General features: G+C 35.9%; 1 protein-coding gene and 1 long non-coding RNA gene across 33 annotated transcripts in view; one reads left to right on the forward strand and one right to left on the reverse strand.

Moving 5' to 3' along the window:
* The window catches only part of LOC138067511 (uncharacterized), a 33,614-nt gene extending 27,311 nt beyond the window's left edge, over positions 1–6,303 (reverse strand). For all 4 annotated transcript variants that reach the window (XR_011141616.1, XR_011141615.1, XR_011141617.1 and 1 more), the window contains exon 1: positions 6,179–6,303. This is a non-coding gene — a long non-coding RNA (uncharacterized lncRNA). The remainder of the gene's footprint in view (positions 1–6,178) is intronic.
* Positions 1–21,316, forward strand: part of DGLUCY (D-glutamate cyclase) — a 50,591-nt gene extending 29,275 nt beyond the window's left edge. For 17 of the 29 annotated variants that reach the window (XM_068946811.1, XM_068946812.1, XM_068946818.1 and 14 more), the window contains 7 exons: positions 1,384–1,581; positions 3,874–4,134; positions 4,634–4,733; positions 6,310–6,458; positions 12,027–12,146; positions 13,874–14,025; positions 19,232–20,227. In XM_068946811.1, the coding sequence (XP_068802912.1) occupies positions 1,384–1,581; positions 3,874–4,134; positions 4,634–4,733; positions 6,310–6,458; positions 12,027–12,146; positions 13,874–14,025; positions 19,232–19,375 (1,124 nt within the window). In that variant the 3' untranslated portion in view covers positions 19,376–20,227. Of the gene's footprint in view, positions 1–1,383; positions 1,582–3,873; positions 4,135–4,633; positions 4,734–6,309; positions 6,459–12,026; positions 12,147–13,873; positions 14,026–19,231 lie in introns of all 29 variants that reach the window. The other 12 variants (XM_068946831.1, XM_068946809.1, XM_068946829.1 and 9 more) reach the window with 6 other exon arrangements.
* Positions 21,317–21,323: the final 7 nt, after the last annotated feature.

Genomic DNA, 21,323 nt, shown 5'->3' on the forward strand with positions numbered 1-21,323 from the left:
TTGCTGTTAGCTGTGGTGAAGTATATTAAACTTCAGAATCCATCCCTTCCCCACCATACACACACTACTGTTGAACTACTAGCCATAGACTCCCAACAGGCAGTTTCAGGCAGAAACTGATCCACAGGAAGTTCCACCTAAACCTGAGGAAAAACTTCTTCACTGAGAGGGTGACAGAGCACTGGAAGAGGTTGCCCAGAGAGGTAGTGGAGTCTCCTTCCCTGGAGATATTCAAAACCTGTCTGGACATGATCCTGGGCAGTATGCTCTAGGTGACCCTGCTTGAGCAGGGAGGTTGGACTAGATGATCTCCAGAGGTCCCTTCCAACCTCAGCCATTCTGTGATTCTGTAACAGATCTAGCACAAAAAAAACCCAGTACCCCACAAGACTTGAACACACACACTCCCTTCTCCCCATCCTAAACAAGCAATAGGCTTTGTTGCTTATACTGATCATGCAATTTATCCAGCAACATATCTATATTTTTTGGCAAATATAATGTAGATCGTTCATTAAGACTTCCAAGTCCCTTTTTCCCCCTGTACTTCTAGTATCAATATAAAGAAAAAAATATATATATATTTTCAGCATAGGGACCTGTTATGTTGTCAGGTCTAAATAAGCTTATTCACCTGGTTTTTATATGGTACTGAGATTGTCTTTGCTAAGGCTTACTGGTGAGCTTTTGTCATTAATCCTCGCCAACTGCAGTTCATAGCTCTTCTAGCTAGGTAGGCAAGACTCAGTGCAAAAAAGCTATTCTCTATTTTCTTAAGTTGATAAAGGACTACTCCTACATAGCAGGCAGTAATTGACAATTTTGTCATATCACTGTATTAAAAAAAGAATATTCACGTGTGCAGAGACACTATATCTTCCAGCAAAGTTCTAGAAACTAGAAAATAATTTTTTTTCCTGCAAACTGTACCACTAACACACTGCAGACATTTATGGCTTAACTTGTTCTTATGTCAACGCTCTCATTCTTTTACGCTGTACTTCAAACATGTAGAGCCCAGTTCTCAGAGCTGCCAATTCCTGATTGACTTCGTTGGAGGCCAGCGCTACTCAGTTTCAAACCTGCCTCAAGCTCATACCCAAGGGGATACTTTAGCAAATCTGACCTCAGCCATCTACATAATGTTTTTAAAAGTGAAAATATATTTACAAATGTATATGTACACATTTCTTTCACCAAGTCCATTGGCTGCTGCATTGTGTCTTAGACTATCATCCATTTTATGATACAAGCACCATCATGCAGAGAGTCTATATATTTTTTTAAATCACATAGCTTTCCATGATTTTATTTTTATCATTCTGATATTTTAATATATTACAGTAACAATGTGTTTAGTTGAAGTTTTTACACCCTTTTTAGGATCTCCACTAGCTTTTACTCATTCTCCTGGCTGCATGTTCATTACCGACCTAAAGAATGATGACGTCACAGTCGGGTCCTCAGGAGAAGTCCCACAAGTCCATTGCATTTCTCAAGATCCTTTGCATTACAGTATTGTATCAGCAGAAGCAGCACAAAAGATAAAGACATTAGAAAGCCTAATTGGAATAGATCCAGGTAAAAAACAAGAACTCTTCCTTTGATGGTTTTGTTATGAGGTAAATGTGATCTACATATGATTTAGATATTCACCAAGTTAAAAAATGCAGTAAGAATCTAAATGCAATGTTAAGATGAAAGAAATCCTTTGTGGAATACACAGTGCATTAATATAGTTAGGTCTTACTTTTTCATTACCATATTTAATATCAGAGTCTACCCATTCATTTAAAAAGGTTTTGGCCAATGGAGCATCAAATTTTGATGACTGTGTACTTCCACTCATAGGGCATGGAAGTATCAGTGCTTCCAGCAGACTGGAGAGTCCACAAGAAAATAATTGTTACTGAATAAAACTGAAATTGAATAGATAAACTGAAGGACACCTCAGCATGTTGACAGCAGCTAAGCAAGTATTCACTGTTGAATGAATAGCAAATTTCTTCACATATGTTCATGGCTACTGTACTCCTACTAGAAAATTCTAGTAGTTGCATATGCCTTTCAAACATCCCTCTTTGATGGTGGAGTTACATCAAGCTCTGCTTACATATTTGTCACTGGGGTGATGCCCGATGGACCAAAGTGACCCGATTACCTTAGAAGGTTGAAAGGTAGGGTTGCATGCATGCACAAGAGAAATGACAGGGAAAAATAAAGGAATGATAAGATCAAAAGGCAAATTGATTAGTGCAACTGTTCATAAAATACACATTGAATTATTTCCCTCTATCTTTTATAACTTTTAATCTCGGTTTCCTGTAAGTTTTCTGAAATCCTTTGCAGGCACTAGTAGAAAACAGCTTATTCCCAGCTCTCCCAAACTCAGGGTTTGGACACTGCGTATGTGTTTCGGGTTTCTTTATTTTTACTCACCAGGCCTCTCCTTTTCCCACTCTCTGGAGCTCAGCATGGCATAATGCCAGGCTCTGTAGAAATACAGGACCTAACTTAGGAGTTAGCTCATTCTTACTGCTAAAGCAGAGTAGCTACTTTAGTATATAATACTTGATCTCAGTTAATATACCCCACTTCTGAGTCTAACCTTCCCTGCGTCTGTTACTTAAGTTTTGTTCAGAACTTGCTTCTGTAGCCACATGGCAGTGCATTATGCATCATATCTCTCTAGAGTTAATTAGGACTGATGTTTACAGGTTTCTGACTTTTACACCAGCACCTCCTGGAAAAATTAATTGACTCCAGATGTTTATATTGTTTTTCCCCCCCAGACACTTTTATGACAGTCTTTTAGAATATGTATGGTTAGTTACCCTAGCTCTGTTGCCTCTATATTATGCAGGAGGAAGGGAGGGAGAAACAGAGGGGAAATTGAGGGTGAAAAAGCAAAGGAGAAAAAAAGTTGAGAAGGATGAAGGCATGAGGAGACTAAAAAACAGTAAAGAGGATTTGCCTCTCACTGTCAGCCAATGAATATCAGTACATCATTCTGATATTCACCATTTTCCTGAATGATAGCAAGTCTAAAGGACTGCACCATGAACTTGTGTTTCTCAGTGCCAGGAAAGGGAGAGGGAATAGGAATGGTTGGAATAATGAAATACACAGATGGACAATATTGTCCCTTTAGGGACGGACCCAAGAGGAAAGAAATCTGCCAGTAATCACGTATTTCTTAAAGGTCAGATAACATGGCTCTCTACTATATGAAGTATAACAAGATCTTTTAGTAGTCACCTAGATATCACCATAGTAATTGAGTCTGTCGTGTCCTCTGACAACTTGCAATGTCTCTAGTCTCACTTCTGTGGTTAATCATTTTATTAAGTTGAATTTATTTGGGAATTGGCCCTTCCATTAGGGAATAAAGTTAAATAGAGACAACATAAGACTGCTCATTTGAGTCAGCACTGAAACTTCTGTAAAATATGGAAAGCTGTCTAGCTTGAGTAGCTAGACAATTGTCTAGCACAATTATGACCACAGGTCAGAGGAAGAGAGGGTAAAAGGAAGAGAAACAATCTTCAGTAAGCTCTTAAAAATAAAGTAAATTACACCAATACCTAGAAATGGTAGTATAGTAATAATCAATATCCAGTTAACCAAAATTCTTAACCTGGAAGCGCAGCCCATTAGCTTTATAACTCGTATCTTACACTTTCCCAGCTTTCCTGAGAAAATGAGTCCGATTCCTGGCTTGACCAGGAATTATTATTTCCTCCCCCCAGCCCCACCACCCATTTTAGGTCATTAAGGTATGCAGATTCACCCAGACAGAAACTTCAAAGGAGAACAATACATTGAGGTGTATTGCTCTCTCTAAAAAAAGTTTCTTTAAAAATACTTTTCTAGGAGACAGGGGTATCATTCATTTACACCACCAGGATGAGCTGCTGAAGTCTTGCCTGTCCATTTCCCATGCTCGATCAGTGCTGATAACAACTGGATTTCCTACCAACTTCACTTACGAGCCACCCGAAGAGAATGATGGGCCCCCAGGAGCCTTTGCTATTGCAGCCATGTTGCAGGCTTTGGAAAAAGATGTTGCCATAGTAACAGATCAGAGAGCCCTGAATCTGAATAAGAAGATTATGGAAGAAGCTATTCAATTAGGTAAGACATACAGTTATGCAAGGAACACAGTTTTTCAGTTTTATCTTGCTAAATCTGAGCCAATGTTTCCTTTAGTGTAATGTCACTTTAGATTAGTTCAGGATTTTACCAAAGCATGAAAAACAAGTGTTCATCCTCTAAGTATCAGCGTTGTTATGATGTGATTATTTTGTTAAAATCCAGCTGGCGTCACTTTAGGGCTTGCATATCTGGTAGTGATTCTGGATTAGCCGTTTGTGATGACCTCTGGATGGCTGTTCTTGTTCTGATAGACATGTCTTTTTATCCCAAGGTCCCATTTACCAGTACTAACCTATAAACTAGTTTAGCTCAAAGTAAGCATGCAGGGAGTTTATCAGGAACAGAATAGTAAGTACTCAATGTCTGTATACTAACTGTTCTTCCTTAAAACAAAACAACAAAAAAAGGAAAACCGACACCACCAAACACACACCAAAAATGATACATGGTATTCAAATTGTCTTTTTGTTTCCTCTAGGAATCCTGAAGAGACCTATCCCTCTATTGAGTTATCAAAAGGAAAGTAGAGATTCAGCTTTGATGTTTTTGTGCAAGAACGGGAATCGTGGAAGACCTAGGTAATGTTTATTTGTTTTTAAGAGCAGGCAACAGCTCTACTATGTGAAGTTATAATAAAAAGAAAAACAATATTCCAAGAAGATATAATGGTTGCAAGCAAATCCTTGAAAAATGTAAAATCTGGAATGAGTGGAACAGAATTCAAAGTGAAGTGCTGGTATTGAAAAAGTATAGAATTCTATGTTATTCTGGGATTATGTACTTTTAAAGTATAAAAAAAACAAACCACGTACACACAAAGAAACACAATTCGGTGAGATTTACTAAGTTAGATCACATTCCTCAGTTATCAGACTGGAGCCAGTGTAACAAAATCTCAAAGTGTTTTTAATACTCTATAGGTGATTGTCCTACAGTCTGGAGATGGCCAAAGTTGCAGAACTATGCATGCACTTTTGAACATCAGTTTGAATTGTTTGCATATACATTGTTGAATGCACAATGTTGGGCAAAACTTCAGGTTTAAGCAAGTGTGTTAAGGTTAATGCACTAGAGGGGTTTCTAAAAAGTTGTAGACACATGTCATTACTTGGTCAGCAATTTACATTTCCTTTAAATAAGCACCTATTGGACAGTTCTCTTTAATAAAAAGAAAGAAAAAATCCTAGTAGTTGCTTTGTCAATTTATTCCATTCCTATTTCTCTCTACAGGTTAGCTTTAATTTCAGTATGAAATTATCTTCAATTTTTATGTGTTGTTTTAAAAAGTTTTTTTTACAGTTATGCACAATATATTTACAGCTGTTTTCTATTTCAGTTGATTCAACAGTCTTCAAAAGCTAAGATGACATTTTCTTTAGAGTAGACAACTGCTTAAGGGCTCTTTGGTCATAATAGATATCCACCCACAAAAGCATTAAGTAATTCAGCAGAATTAGTAACCTCTTGTCAGTAAAATTCAACAAATGGAAGCATTGTATATTAAATCTAACATACAGTGCCAGAACTGAAAACTGAAGTTCTACTTAAAACATAACACATCTGCAGTACTTCTGTATACTTTCATAACTAGCAAAGTAGTCATAGACTAACCAAAGAAAAAAAAACTCAGAACACCCCAAAGCCAAAGGCAAACACCAAAAAATTCCTAACTAGATGCAAACGAACACTTTCCAAGCAACATACTTTAAGCAGAGATCGTATTAACACTAATGTGGATTTAAATAGTTATTAAACTGATTTTTTTTGTTTTGTTTGAATGCTTATTCATGGAGAGCAGCATCCTGAATGGAAAAGTACCTATTTTAACATGAAACAGAGCAAGGCCAGATAGCCAACCTAAAAGACTGCTGAGGGGGCAGGAACTTCTCTGTTTATTGGGAGCAGCTGCAATTTGAAGGAATTGCATCAAAGTTATAAAGAAACTAGACTAACATTTGAAAATAAACTACAGAAAGCTACATTCAGGAATAAATAACAATAATAAAAAGTGTCCAAGTTCTACCTTAGCTCTCAAATGATCAGAAGACAGAAAGCAGTACAACAGGAAAGGCAAACAACAGCAGACTTCATTATTTAAGAGTGAAAGCTTTGACTCCTCTCTTTTAACTAATTTTTCACTCCGTCTCTGACCAGATTTGATCACCTGATAGCAATAGAGCGTGCTGGGATGGCTGCTGATGGCAATTATTACAATGCCAGGAAAGTTAATATTAAACATCTAGTGGATCCCATAGATGAACTATTTTTAGCTGCAAAAACCATTCCCGGAGTTGCAACAACAGGTAGGTGAGAGTTTGTGTTATCTTCTCAGCAGCAAGAGAAACGAAAAATGGAAATTCTTTGTGGAAGTGAAATTGAGGAGAAGTCAGGTGCTAAATAACTGCTTTAGGGCTACAGCTGCTTGTCTTTGTTGAATTTAAAGAGACAGTTGCTAGAAAAAAATTACAGGTTTCTATGAAAGAGCAGCCAAAGAAAATGAAGGAGTTGACTTTAGAGTTATTTTAAGGCCAAAAAAAGCTAGCCCAAATATATGTATTGTCTACATGTAAGTGTACATATAGGTACTCACTCCCTAAAATGCAGTTTTGACACTGACATTAAACTCCTTTCTATATTTTATGTATGAAAGGCAGCATATAAAGCAAGCACCTATTGAATGGAAACATTACACATTAAAACATTATAGTGATTTTAATGATTGTTGTACCTGTGTTAAAGCAGCTGCCTAGACAGAATCTTAGGTTACAGAATCACAGAATCGTTTAGGTTGGAAGGGACCTCTGGAGATCATCTAGTCCAACCTCCCTGCTCAAGCAGGGTCACCTAGAGCATATTGCCCAGGATCACATCCAGACGGGTTTTGAATATCTCCAGGGAAGGAGACTCCACTACCTCTCTGGGCAACCTCTTCCAGTGCTCTGTCACCCTCTCAGTGAAGAAGATTTTTCTCAGGTTCAGATGGAACTTCCTGTGGTTCAGTTTCTGCCCGTTGCCTCTTGTCCTGTTGCTGGGCACCACGGAGAAGAGGCTGGCCTCATCCTCTTGACACTCCCCCTTCAGATACTTGTACACGTTGATGAGATCCCCTCTCAGTCTTCTCTTCTCCAGGCTGAACAGGCCCAGCTCTCTCAGCCTTTCTTCATAGGAGAGATGCTCCAGTCCCCTCATCCTCTTTGTAGCCCTCCGCTGGACTCTCTCCAGGAGTGCCATGTCTCTCTTGTACTGGGGAGCCCAGAACTGGACCCAGTACTCCAGGTGAGGCCTCAGCAGGGCTGAGTAGAGGGGCAAGATCACCTCCTTCGACCTCCTGGGGTTATATTGCCTTTCAACAGTACATTCTTTTGAGTAGGGATTGTATATTTGCATTTAGTATAATAGGCCCTTCTCTGGCAAAATATAATTTTTTTATTTTTTATAAACTTTAAATGAGTGTGTTGTCATACCTGTTAAAACTACATCAGCATCAACTTATATGTTTGAACAGTGCTTTTGTCAACATGGTGCTCCTTTCCTCCTTTGACAGTCCTTTTTTTCCTGAAAACCTGGTTGTATTTGTATTTATAAATATATATGTCACAGATAAAGGATTCCCAGGTAGATATAACATTCTTGTTATACAACATCCTTGTGCAATCAGATGCTTTCTGCTGCATTATGTGGCCCAAAACAAAACTGGGAGCTACATAATGTTTCTAAGCACGTTAAATGGAATTAGAAATAAGCCTCCTTGCCAGACTGATTTCAGGCACATTACAACATGTCTGCTGATCTAGCTATTTTTCTGTTTGCAGTGTTGGAGACCCATTCCTAAGTATTACCAAATGCACTGGAACTTTGACTTCTCAGTAATGATGTTTTTCAAATGTTTTCACAGAATTTTGAGAGCTCCTGCAGAGATAATGCATAGTCTCTTTCAATGTAGTGGAATCTTATTTTAAAGCTGTGTAGCAAAAGAGTTCCCTGGCATTTTTGGTATTATCTTAAAACTTGCAGTATATTTTATTTAGATTGAATGCTAATTTTGGTCCAGTTCCTAAGGAGTAACTTTCAACATCCAAAAAACAGGCACTGTAGATAGCATTCTGTTGGCAATCTCAGCAGAGAAGCTAAGGATTGACTGAGTGAGAGGATAATAACCTCTCTTCATGAAGCTGTTCAGCAGCAGTGCCTCCCGGCCATATGTGCTGCTGTTAACTTCAGTTCCCTAGTCCCTGATTTTAGATTATTGATACAAAGACTTGGTCTCAGTTCTGTTAATAAAAACATCCTAATCTCTTAAAATATCTCTCCAAAGCAGCTTAAAATATATTATTGATTTGGGGGAGTTTGGAGTGTTCTGCATGGTGGGAATCTGAATCTGTTCAGCAGTATCTGGTGCGTTTTAAACAGTATCTGGCTATTCAAATACACTATGAAATGTTATTAATTAAAAATACCAAGATTTTGTAAATACGAGGGAAAGAAGCAGTTGTCCAGAATCACTGTGCCTCACTGTCATGAATTTTTTCTGAATATGTGTTTACATAGAAAAAGATTTAACTAGTTACAAGCTTCAAAAGGCAGTGAAGGTATCTGCTCTGATCTCCTGTGGAATTTGTGCACATCTATGTTGTACACTGGATAACTAAGTGAATAACTATAGAAAAATTGTTTCTTTCCTTCCCTAGTTAAAATGCCTCTTACCTTCAGTTTGCATTCCTTCTATTGCTTATCACACGAACTTTTGTGTGTGACTTTTAATTTGATTAAAATTTCTTTGGGATGCGTGTTGGCTTTTTCAATGTATTTATGCAAAGTCTAGCATAATAGGCAACTAATCTGGGCTATGGCCTTTGCATGTTGTCTCTTATGATGATAATGTATTGCTTCTGATTATGATAAACTTTTCTAGTAAGGCTATCTTTGACTCTTTTTGTGTTAAATAGGAATTTGGAGGTGTATATCTAGTTCCAAGTTCAATGCAAATATTGTACAACACTCATTTGAGTGGAGTAGTTGGATAGCTGTGTAGAATAGGAAAGAATAATAAAAAGGTAAAGTTTTCAGTATTACAGAAGTGTTTATATAGTGTGCTCACCTGCAAGAAGCACTGTTTTAGTAGTTGGACAACGGAAATATTAGAACGTTAGTTCCATGTTAATCACTGTCAAATCTGGCATTTAAAATAACATTAGTGTTATATAAAAATCTGATCTAGGAGCTTGACCACAGACAAATCAGAAACAATACCTATAATGTTATGAATATCAATGTCATAAAAAATGGTGGAGTGATGAGCAGTGACCTTCTGGAATATACGAAATAAGAAGACATGAAAGATTGAGGGTAAAAGGACTCATTTCCAGAAAAGATTGAAATAAAAGACTGAGAGAAGTTACCAAACTCACATACTAATTTTTTCAGCCATCATAGTATTGACACAGCTATATGCTATCTTTTTAGGAGCTAGTGAAAAGTTTTTGAAAGTACTACAGGAAAAAATGTGGTTACACTCGCTTCCTCTTTCATACAAATGATATTTAGCACAGAAGGCTGAAGTTTTCCACATATTTCATTAATGTAGTGTCAGAAACTAATGTAGTCAGTGAAAACTTACATATAAAATCTGCCGGAACTATCTATTTTTCCTCTGTCTGTAAAGGACTCAGGCCTTTACGAGAAGTGGATTCATCTTGTCTGGTTTCAGGCATCTATATTTGAGAAGTCAGCCTTAGGAAAAGATGAATTACATGTCTGAAGGGTCTGTTTCTCTCTGCTGACTTAAAAAGAAGTCTGATGGACCCGCTCCTGTAGATGACTGTGTCTTGTTGGGTGAATCTCACTTTGGAAATTCTACAGTGACGTGTAGTCTTCTGTTAAAAGTGTAGAAGAAGAAAAAATAGATAGTCTTTTCCTCTCAATGTGATGCTAATAGGATGCATCTAAAGCAGTAGATCTACTAACTGCATAACCATCCTAGAGACAGAAGTCCCACAAAGACAAGAAAAAGCAAACTAAGGCTGACAAAAGCAACGGATTAGTATGTTTCACTATTAAAGAAACTGTATGTGACCTTTGAAGGATGTTTAAAGGACAGTTCTTTTTAGCCTTTTTAAAGAATATCAACAGCAAAATTTCAGATTTTGAATATAAGAAAAATCAAAGTGTTCAGTGTGGGTTCTTAAAAACCAGCAATAACTATCATATCTATATATGATGATGGAGGCACCATGATTATGTCATTAGCTATTTGTACAGTATTATCAACAAACAGATTTCAGAAAGCACCATTAAATCCCCATGCTGAAATAAAGGTGAGTACCATATTAAGGGAAACAATTCTGAGAAAGAAGGATTATATATTTAATGGCAAAACAGTAAGTACTGTTTGTACTTCTGTAAGTAAGAAGAAAAATATGTCCTAAGCTTGATATGTTCATCAGCAGATTATTCCTGGTTTGTAAAAAGTTTCTTGAGATTTAGCCTTTACAATCCTTACATGTAAGTCATGTCACTCAGCTATACTGAGCTTTGAACAGTTAGACTTTAGCAGCTAGAGACAAAATTGCTGCTGAGATATAGCTTTGAATTTCACTTACAGAAGAAATTCAGTACAGATCTAAATGAAATATTTATGTAGTTACAAAAAATGTTAATTTTTATCAATGTTCAGTGCTTAAAATGTAAATTATAAATACTGTAATTTCTCTCCTGTAACACATGCTACGCATTTGTCACACTTCAAATTCAATGAGGATTTGGCGCTTTTAACTGTACTGCAAATGAACATTCTGTTTCACAACCATTAACTAGTATTTTTCTATAAAAATGTTCAAACTTAAGAAGAAGCCATTTAAACTAACAGGTAAAAGAAAAATATTAATTTCTGTTTAAATAAATTGATTTTGTTGCATCTTTATACACCACACTAATAAGAGACAAATTTGATAAGCTTCCTAAAAGCACAATCCAGTATTCACATAAGGTGTTAGTTTATGTGTTATCCTTATCTCCAAGTCTCTGAATGACACTTGAATTTTATATCCCAGACATAGGGCAGCCCAGGTTTTTTCTGAAATAGGTCCCGTTGATTTTACTGCAATCATTGATATTCTTGATTTTTTGAAAGACAAATATACAGTGTTTCTATTTGACCAACAAAAATCCAGGCTCCATCCAGAATGTATGAACATTTCAAAAAAAAAAAAAAGAGAGAGAGAGAAAGACTTTATTTTTGTCATAAGTAGAAGAAATGAAAACAGTAACAGTACACAGGATTGGGCTCTTTGTACACTGTAGCATAATGACAGTAATCTGTATAAAACAGATTGCCAGTACAGTAAGTCTTACTTCTTCCAAAATCATTACATACATTTTGCATTACTTTCTGCAATAATTTCTACTTTTCATTAGTAGAAATGAACTCACAACAAGTGAAAGTTTTCTATGCTTGCTTTATCATACAATCCAAGGTTAATTTTTCAGCTTCATTTTGGACTCATTTTCTATCTTTTTTTCTCTGTTTCTACTAATTTATTTAATGCATTATCTAGAATACTTGTTTAAGGCCTTCCATAAGCAGTAAGTTTACTACCTTAATTCTTTCTGCTCTTCATGACCATCTGATAAATTCATTTTCTTTTCCCTGCACTGGTATAGAATATATTCTGTATACTTACAAGTTAGCATGTAATAAAGTGATGCTTTCAGCTACTTCTTTATACCTTCTGGTTTTAGACATCTTGACAAAGCGTCTTATATGGAGATATGAACTGTCACGGGGACTCTTGGGAAATACTGGATAGTTATAAATGGATTGCTATATATATGCTGGTTTCATACTCATTTGCTCTTTTCCTCTTCTAATAAAGGTGTTGGAGATGGAGGAAATGAATTAGGAATGGGCAAAGTAAAAGATGCTGTAAAGAAGTACATAAAAAATGGAGATGTTATAGCTTGTGATGTTGAAGCTGATTTTACTATTGTAGCTGGTAAGAGATTTTTTGTGGGAGGAGGAATATTGATGTCTGAGCAGAGAACTGAAAAGAAAGCATCTATGTTACCAAGTAATCTGTATGAGCCTTTCTTTATATGGCCAAGCCATCATTAACAAACAAATCTGTCTCTATTATGTCAGTTTGCTGAATAGTTAATCAACTACAGCTCCAGCAGGAGTAACTGAAAACAGGATATTCAGTCAAGAAAGAGCACTTAATTGGAAATAGTTATGCAACTCCTGAATATTCTTGAAAAATCACGCCTAAAATGAAATACCAAGGAAGACTGCAGAACAGTAGTGTGTTTGAAAATAAAAAAACCATCTATGCGCATACGAATTTGCAGTATAATTGATCAACTTCTGTGACTGTGACCCCATCAGTCCTAAATCAATGTTGCTGCTCTTACATGAGAAGGTGATAAATCTTTTCAACAGCTACTCCAGGACATCTCTACAATCTAAATTTGAATATAACAAAAAAGTTGATTGCTATATAAGAAAATGCTTTCTACCGTAACGTTTTGATCAGCATTAAATAAAATGCATCGTGAAAGAGAGCTATTCCGCAAGGACCAATTTATGAACTGAGTGCTCCCTGTTATACGTAAGCTCAGTGCAAGTGGCTCCCAGATACCTGAAAAAAAAGAGGAGAGTGTCTAGCTTTCTAACACTGCTGATACTAAAAGACTAAATTGTTGGGGAGAGATGGGATTGAGGTGATAATTATATCAACTTCTTATGGCTATATATATACACATATGACCTGCAGTGGCTGTTTTGGAAGTTGTGGTGATTTTTACTTTGAAAGCAGCTGCCACACTGAGAACCTGCAAAGACAAGTGTGGAGGCGAATGTGTTTGGACATGTTTAACTGGGGAAAACTCCATGCACTAAAACCATTTCTACACTTTTTGAAAACTTGGCTACTCTACATCTCTGGCAAAGGTGCCAGGTACAAGTGATAACTTCTCACAGCAAATTTCAAATCTAGCATTCTCCAATGTAACCTTAACAGAGAAGCTATACTAAAAGATAGTATAGACTGATTTGACCACAGCATACTGAAAATTTATGGATGCTCACTCCATCGAATATCTTTCTGTATATTACACTTACTCCAAAGACACATGATCAAGACAATTAGTTTCACCATGGCTTCATATGTCATGAAATAGCTGAATCCTTTAATCAGTCATCATTTCTGATCAGAAGGGAATTCTCTAAACTGTTACAGTGTTCCATTATAAAATCTAACATCAGCAAAAAAATTGCATGGTTTATGATACTTTATCAGAAAGCCTCTTACCTCTGTGCACTTAAAAGTTAAAAGACACTGAGGTCTAACGTGGCTCTCCAAAGTCCATGGGTTTCACATTAAGCCAAGTGGAATTGTTTTATAGACCATGTCCATTTGAGGTTTTGGTTTTGTTGGAAAAATGAACCACAAGCTAAGCTAAAGGGAAACTTGCAGAAATTCTGTGTGAAATACTGGTCTACAACATGCTAAATGAAAACATTTTAATATCTTAAGTGATTATGTATTTCTGAAATAACTTCCAAATTAACATCAACAGTTAATTTATACCCCAGTTCCATTTCACCATCTCTGCTGGAGACTCAGTGCTTAATGACTTATGGAGGTTAGCTATATTTACCATAACTATTATTTTACTTTTTTTTTTTTTTACAGTTTGGTTTCATGGTGACTTTCTTTTGCAGGGGTCTCAAACTGGGGAGGCTATGCCATTGCTTGTGCTCTGTATATTCTCAGCACTTGTGACATACATGATCGCTATCTGAGGAAAGCTGTTGGGTTTCCACAGTTATCTAAGAAGATGGTCTGGCTATCTGCACTTCCATCTGTTACCAAGGTAATTTCTGTAGAGCCAGTGAGCCGAGACTTCCTTGTGACATGTCGGTGGAATCAGTTACCAGCCACTAAATCTTACCCCGCCCAATTCAGTAGCTTAGAGGTCATTACTTGTCTCTTGGTGGCTTTTGGGGATTCATTGTTAACAAGCATCCACACTGTAAGCAGAATAGTCTGTAAAGGATTCAAGGCAGAATGAACATAAAAATCCTCAAAAATGAACTTATGCCTTGTGGTGTGACTTCAAGCATGGAACTGTGGTGCAATTTAATGGGCAATGCAAGAAATTCTGTCTGCTAAAATAGTCTGTTCTTATATAAAAAAATGTGTCAGTTTCAGTGACTGCCAGACTCCTTTCACCAGCATAAAATTCACTTTGAAGTATGTGACTCTGTTTCCTCTGCACACACCAGCTAGTGAGTTCTATGAGTGGTTGGACAAAACCAGTTTAAAAATTTGAAGGGTTCAAAATAAAGAATTCCAAAGTTTCACCAATTTCTTAAGAAATGCAGTGCCAGCATCTTCTATCTTGAAATACAGCCTTACCTCCCTCCTAAATATGATTACGTTGCTAAAAATTGAGCGGTTTTTATGGTGATGCCTGCTAATTAAGTTCAATTTGGAGATCTGCAAAATTTTGCATTGAAATTTAGTATATAAACAAAGTTTACTTGTGCTTAAAGCAGATTAGATTTTTGTCTGCTTTTTTACATAAAAGTCTAAAAGCATATGACCTTCCATGCTAGTTCAGATCAGAGGTCCGTGTAGCTCAGTCTCCTGTCACTGACAGCCCGCTAGCAGATGTTTAGGGTGGAGAGAAGAATAAGACATTTATGGAACTACCCTCTTCCTGCCGCAGCATCAGGGAGTCAAAAGCCAGAGGCTGAAGTAGGCCACTCTGATTAATACCCAGGAAGACACTTAATCTTCATGATTATCAAAGCTATTTGTGAAGCTTTTGATCTTTTGGTCTCCATTTAGTCTTGTAGTATTTTCACAGCTTAACTTTGTGGAAAAAGCACTCTTTTTTAATTGTTGCTGGTTTGATTCCTTATATAAAGCATATATCAGTGAAACGGATCCCAACTTTTAGCACAGCCATAAGTACTTACCCTTTGACTTAACAAAACATATGGCACCTTTCAGGTCCAAAATTAAAGATTAACTACTTTTCACTTTTCAGGTTTTTTCCTGTTACATGTACTTCATTTCCCCTTATATTAATGTACCCTAAAAATTGGAGTGATCACAATTCTTGGTAATGAGATATTGTACTTAAAAGTGATATCATATACATGAAATCCTTCTTGCTTTTGTTTTACTAAATTATCCAGATGGCAATGTTGATAGTGATCCAATAATTGGAAGAGCTATTGAAAGTTCAATAATAAAATCTATTCACATAAAATTAATGAAAACAGTTTTGTGGGAAGAAAGAGAATGACAAATTATCTGACAAGAGGATATGATACCTTTAATTATAAATCACGGAACAGTAAACACTGCAGGAGATTTCCTGAGCTTGAACACATTAGCGTTCACATACTCCATTAGTATAAAAAATAAACAAGGCCATTTATGGTTTCCGTGGCTAGTTTCTGCCCAATGCAGTTTCTTTTAATGCTGTAATGATTACTCTGGTAAGATAAAAAGCACTACCATATCCATCTCAATGTTTATATTCATCTGTTTGTGGAAGAAAAAACCCAAGCATAACTGGAAGGAAGACATTTGAGTGAGTCCCGAAGTCCCACTCAGCTTTCTTATAATGTATTTTATTTTTCTTCTAAAAACGGCATTCCTTCTATGAAACTGATAGGTGATGATTAGTAAATGACAAAGACTTACCGAGAAATACAAAGGTTATTTCTTTGCAGCCTCATTAATTTTTAAGCATTATTAGGATTGCATTGCAACAAAATCGAGAATTGTGGAGCCCTCCATTCCCACTCAACAACATAAGTGTTCTAAAGTCATAGATTATTCTTTTATTTATATATTATTATAGTATTATTATAAATAATATATATATTATTATAGATTATTTTATTTATATATCTTTTATATAATATATAACATATATTTTAATAAGGGATACCAAGAGGCATTTGTTCTGTGCTGTGAACTTGATTAGAAAAAAACAATTTGATCTAAACAATCTTTACTTACCTTGCAGCTGTTGAACTGAGTCATGATTATGTCAATTAGTACAATATTGATTTGACTTTTCAATCTTGCTAGTGCTTTTATAGTGAGGTGACTGTAGAGGAATATATTAATTCATTTTATAAGCAAACACAACATCCTACATTCTGCATTTTCTTGCATCTCACAACCAGATTAATGTATTAGTCAGTTGTTTTATTACTGAAGTCATTATTAATGTTAAAAATGAACTGTATAATACTTATTTTGGAACTATAACGTATAAGAATATGAATTTCTATATAAATGAACAATATATAAAGATCTGACATTTGTTTTAGAATTCTTCGTTAGTTTTGTCATTCACAAGGGAGTTTTCCTGAATAAAGAACAAATTATCAAGTTCTTTTGCTATTAATTTGAATCTTTTTTGCTCCTCCCCAACATAATTACTTGCTAAACAGAGATCTGTGAGTGAATTGCACCACTTTAGAACTGAGGAAGCATAGTGTACATTGTGCCTACTCCTTACAAATGGAAACAATAAAATTTGATGGTAGAATGCAATTTATCAGACAGTATTACAATATTAAGCAAACACATCTTTTTTTCCCCTTGTAAGCAGGTCAGAGATCTCTAATGTGTAAACATTTATGAGGAACAACCAAAAATAAGGAAGATGTTTTGCTTATTCAGTTCAAGTTTCTCTTCTGTGACATGAGGGAACTAATTTGCCACTTTACATGTAGGAAGTCTCAGTGCCAAGAAAAATCTCTTTCATGTAGAAAGGTCAGATGCTTATATTTACAGAAGGATCATTCATATTACATAAGCTGAAGTACGTTTATAATTTTATAAATGACAAATGGCACTTTATGCGGTGTATCCAAATAATTTCCCTAAATAGCTGTATCATTGCAGTGTGGTTGCGTGACCTCAAGATTGACACCATGTAACTGTTCATAGTTTTTCTTTAATAGAAAAGCGATGGTTTTTTAAACTTGTTATGCTTATTAATGATGATGCATTACCAGCAAATATGAGACAGATCTTTATAGTGTGCATTCAGAAAGCAGGTTGCCAGCTTGTAATAAAAACTCCACTAATTGACCATGCAAGGTATGGTTTAATTCTTCCAGAAGTGTTTATATTTTCACTATATACAATAGTATGTAAAATACATGTCAAACTTCCAGTCTAAAGCTATTGGAGTCTGTATGGTTTAGAAGCCTTTCCAGAAAAAAACCTAAGCATTTTAATAAGAGGATATATTAGACATTTTACCTTTAAAAAATGTTTGGTCGTTTATTTTTTTCAAGGAGCTAAAGGACTTTGTTAGGTGTCATTGAGCAGAAATATCAAACAAGAAAGAATTCCAAGCTATAGGCCTGTCTGTCAAGGAAATTGCTACTTGTCATTAGTAGCAATTTCCATCAAAGCAGGAGCTCACACATATAGAAATAAAAACAGTAGAACAAAGACCAGAAAAGGCATTCCTAGCAAAGACAGAAACAAAAAGACATGTCTGTGAGTATTTAAAAAGTATTATGTAAATTACAGCAGGGTGGGCAGGGGAGGGAAGCTAGGATGTGACTAGGCTTTTCCTTCTTCTTAACTTTTTATTAACAAAATTAAAGAAATAAATTCTCTCTATAGTAAATGCTAAGGCAGTATAAAGAATTTTCATGTGTACATTTAATGTCAAATGAAAAGCAGAGTAGCTAGAATAACATTTTGAATCTGTCTCCAGAATTCTCAAAATTACTAAAAGAACAGATAATTTATGCACTGGTGCCTTAAAAGGCTTTTTGTCTTAATTCCCATAGAAAAATTGAATGTGTCGTTATTGCAGCACAGTGTTCTCTCTCTCTCTCTCTATATATATATCTATACACACACACATATATATTTACGTATACATGGAAAAAAAGGCATATGTGATCACATTACCTGCCTTTTTGTCAGTATCCCCTACAAGCAGCTTGTTTGAAATTGAGCAGCAAGTTCAAAATTTGACAGAAGGGGAGAAGTTTCAAAATTTTGAGATTCTGGCAAATTTCATGAAAATGAGTACCTAGAGAGAAGAGAGACCCTTTTTAATGCTGCTACTGAAGCTGTGGCTTTTCAAAAAAACATTTAGAAGCAAACCTGCTGGACTTTTACTCTATTGGAAACCAGACTCTTCTAATTTCTCTGCTCATAGAATTACTCTTTTTTCCAGACCTGGTTTTGCCCCATCCTTTTATCCTGCAATGCTAACTGGCCTGTATCTCTAAATCAAGGATTTTATTCCTTCTGTGTACATTAACAGCTCAACTTGGAACATGCTTTATCTGCTTACATTACTATTTGGCAGGAAAAAATAACTGTTATAGACATGAAATTGGGTTGCTGTTCTAAACAAAGGAAATTATATGCTATTTCAGATAATTCCAAAAAATAGGAATTTCAGGGTTTCCTTTTCACTCATCTGTTAAGCAACCAGAATTCTCATAAAAATCAGCAGAAACAGGACACAGAATAAAAGGCGGGTTGGAATCCCGCCAATCCCTTCCCAGGTTGGAAGGAAAGTAGTTGTGCAGCCCATTCTGGTACACTCTGTAACCCTTTTTTCTTGATGTATCCTTCTTTCCTGCTGTTCTTTTTCTTTTTAAATGCATCTACAGTTAGCTGCTCTGTTAGGGAAATAACAGATAGTTTTTGAGATACGTTGGATGACGTATCCTCTGATTCTGATTTGTGCAATTTAGGATCTTGAAACCAGGCAGAAAGGATTCAGGTTTCCATAACATGTTTTTTTGTGGGAGGGTGGCGAGCACTATAACATCATTTAATAGTTACATAGTAGTCATGAAGCATCAGTGAATAGTAGTCATTTGTCAATCACTAAGATCAAACTGCTAAGTATGTTCTTTGGTTCAAGTTAAATGGTGGTGTTTGCAAATTACTATCCAAAATAAACTTGGAAGGTGTGGTCAGAGTCTCCATAAGTTTAAAAGAAAGACCTTGATGCACGTTCTTGCCTGATTCAGGATTTTAATAATTTTTTTTTTTTTTTTAAGGAAGAAAAGCTTCTGAAAACACTTGTGCAGCATGGGGTCCGCAGTGGAAAAACTGCCAGTCTAGAAATGGAAGTGGATGGGCTGCCCTTCTATAACACACATTCACTTATGATTGAAAAGCTGCTGCAAGAAGTGCAGCAGTGACTGCACCCTCTGATTTTGAAGTCAGGAATTTCTCCTATGTTATTTCCTTATTCCTAATCTACTTACAAGGTAGAAAAAATCATGAAGATGGTTCTATGTCTTTAAGTACAGGATTTTTCATGTCTGGTGTCTCAGCCATGCACAACCTTTTATTATTACCCTTAAAACATCTGTGAAGCAGGAAGGGAATATGATCATGATCCATTGGTTTACCTTTGTTTTCTGTAATTTTATAATGGATAATGGATATTAAATGATATTACATACTAAGAGGTGATCTGGCTTTACAAAGAAAACTTGTCATTAAAATGAAATCTTATTGAATTGCTGTTCCTGTTTTACTAACCTCATAACTGCAACAGGAAGTAACTCTTGTAGCAACTTGGATTTAAAAATACCTTGTGGTGGAGAAAACAGTTGCAGTGAAGGAGGGAGGTTCAAAACCAAACAACAGTAAGTGTTACAGCAGTGAAAACTGTTAAATATGGTCCCTTACACACTTCTTGTAGCCCCTCCAACACTGCACTCTGTTGGTAGTGGACAGCTGCTGGATCTGTGAGGACACTGGGGAGACCTTTAACTGACCTAGTGAACATAAGGGTATCTTTGCAGAGTTTCCATGTGAAGGGTAGGCTGTACTGCTTGTCTACTTCATGTTAGTAGTTTACGATTTATAAATTTAGTCCCTTTCTAGATAATACAGAAATGCTGTAGACATTTTAGGGCATCCTATTATTAAGAATAAATGAATTAAATAAGTAAATAGTGATTAGAAATTAATTGTTAAAAATTAAAGCATGTGTAGAAACTAAAGAGCCTTGACATTCAGTATGAAATAAAATTATGGAGATGAAAGTATAGATGAATTCCAGTTATAGAAATTCAGCTGTTGATGAGATTGAATCAATACATGGCAAGCAATTATGAAATGTACCTGATTTGTGTCCTGTAAAACTGGGTTTTTATTTTAACACCAGATGAGTGTCAATGCAGAAGTTTTGTCAGTCATCAGTCCTCCCAGCAGAAAGGATGTGATACATTTTACACTGCACCTCTCAGACATGATGCCTTAGCTCTCATAGAATGATTATAATCGGTACTTAAGGACAGCATCAATCCATTGTGCTTTAAGAGGATCAGAATGGCAGTTCTGTTTAGCCACTTTTTTTCCCAAAGGGATGTGGACTTTCAGCAACTAGGAACATCGTAGATCTACTTTTCTTCTGGGCAGGTGAATTTAATGTTCTTGCCCCTACGTAAGAGGTGCATGTAACTTTTTGAGAATGAGAATAATCAGTCACGTTTCTCTTGACAATACCACCTCTACTTTGAATATTAATTTTCTGAATTCATTGAGGATGCACAGCCATTCAAGACTGACAGTAGAACATAACCTGAGAGAAAGAAATTTTAAAGCCAGACTGACTGATAGACATTCAGACTCACAAAAACTCCCTAGTGTTTATTTTAAGGCTCATTCCTTATTTTATATTAGTTTTATTCAAAACCTTCTTGAAGGAAATTGCAGTGATGTTATCTTTGAAGTTTCTCAAATAGAAAATAACTTCTTTAGAAGTCTCCAAACTATAACTATTAAGCAACAGATTTCATATGAAGGCTTGAACTTATTCCTAAAGCCATTAACTCCCCTGGAGTGAAGTTACCTTGACTGGTATGTAGAGCCCACAAAATGAAATTGGCATCATTTTGAAAAGCCTGTCTGGAAAAAGTGGCAGCTGATTTATTTCTGCATGGGCACGTGCACCTACATGCTCAGTAGCCTACTGACATATTACATTAACAGGTGTAATATATAGGATTCTTTCCAAATACTAATTTTTTGCCAAAATAACTTGATTTGGTAAGCTTTTGCTGTCTTCTTTCCAAAATACAGGTTTTAACAGTCAGATTTGGTTAAGAAATATAAAATGTAATAATTTATTACTAT

The sequence above is a fragment of the Struthio camelus genome, chromosome 5 (genome assembly GCF_040807025.1).
Source record: "Struthio camelus isolate bStrCam1 chromosome 5, bStrCam1.hap1, whole genome shotgun sequence".
NCBI lineage: Eukaryota > Metazoa > Chordata > Aves > Struthioniformes > Struthionidae > Struthio > Struthio camelus.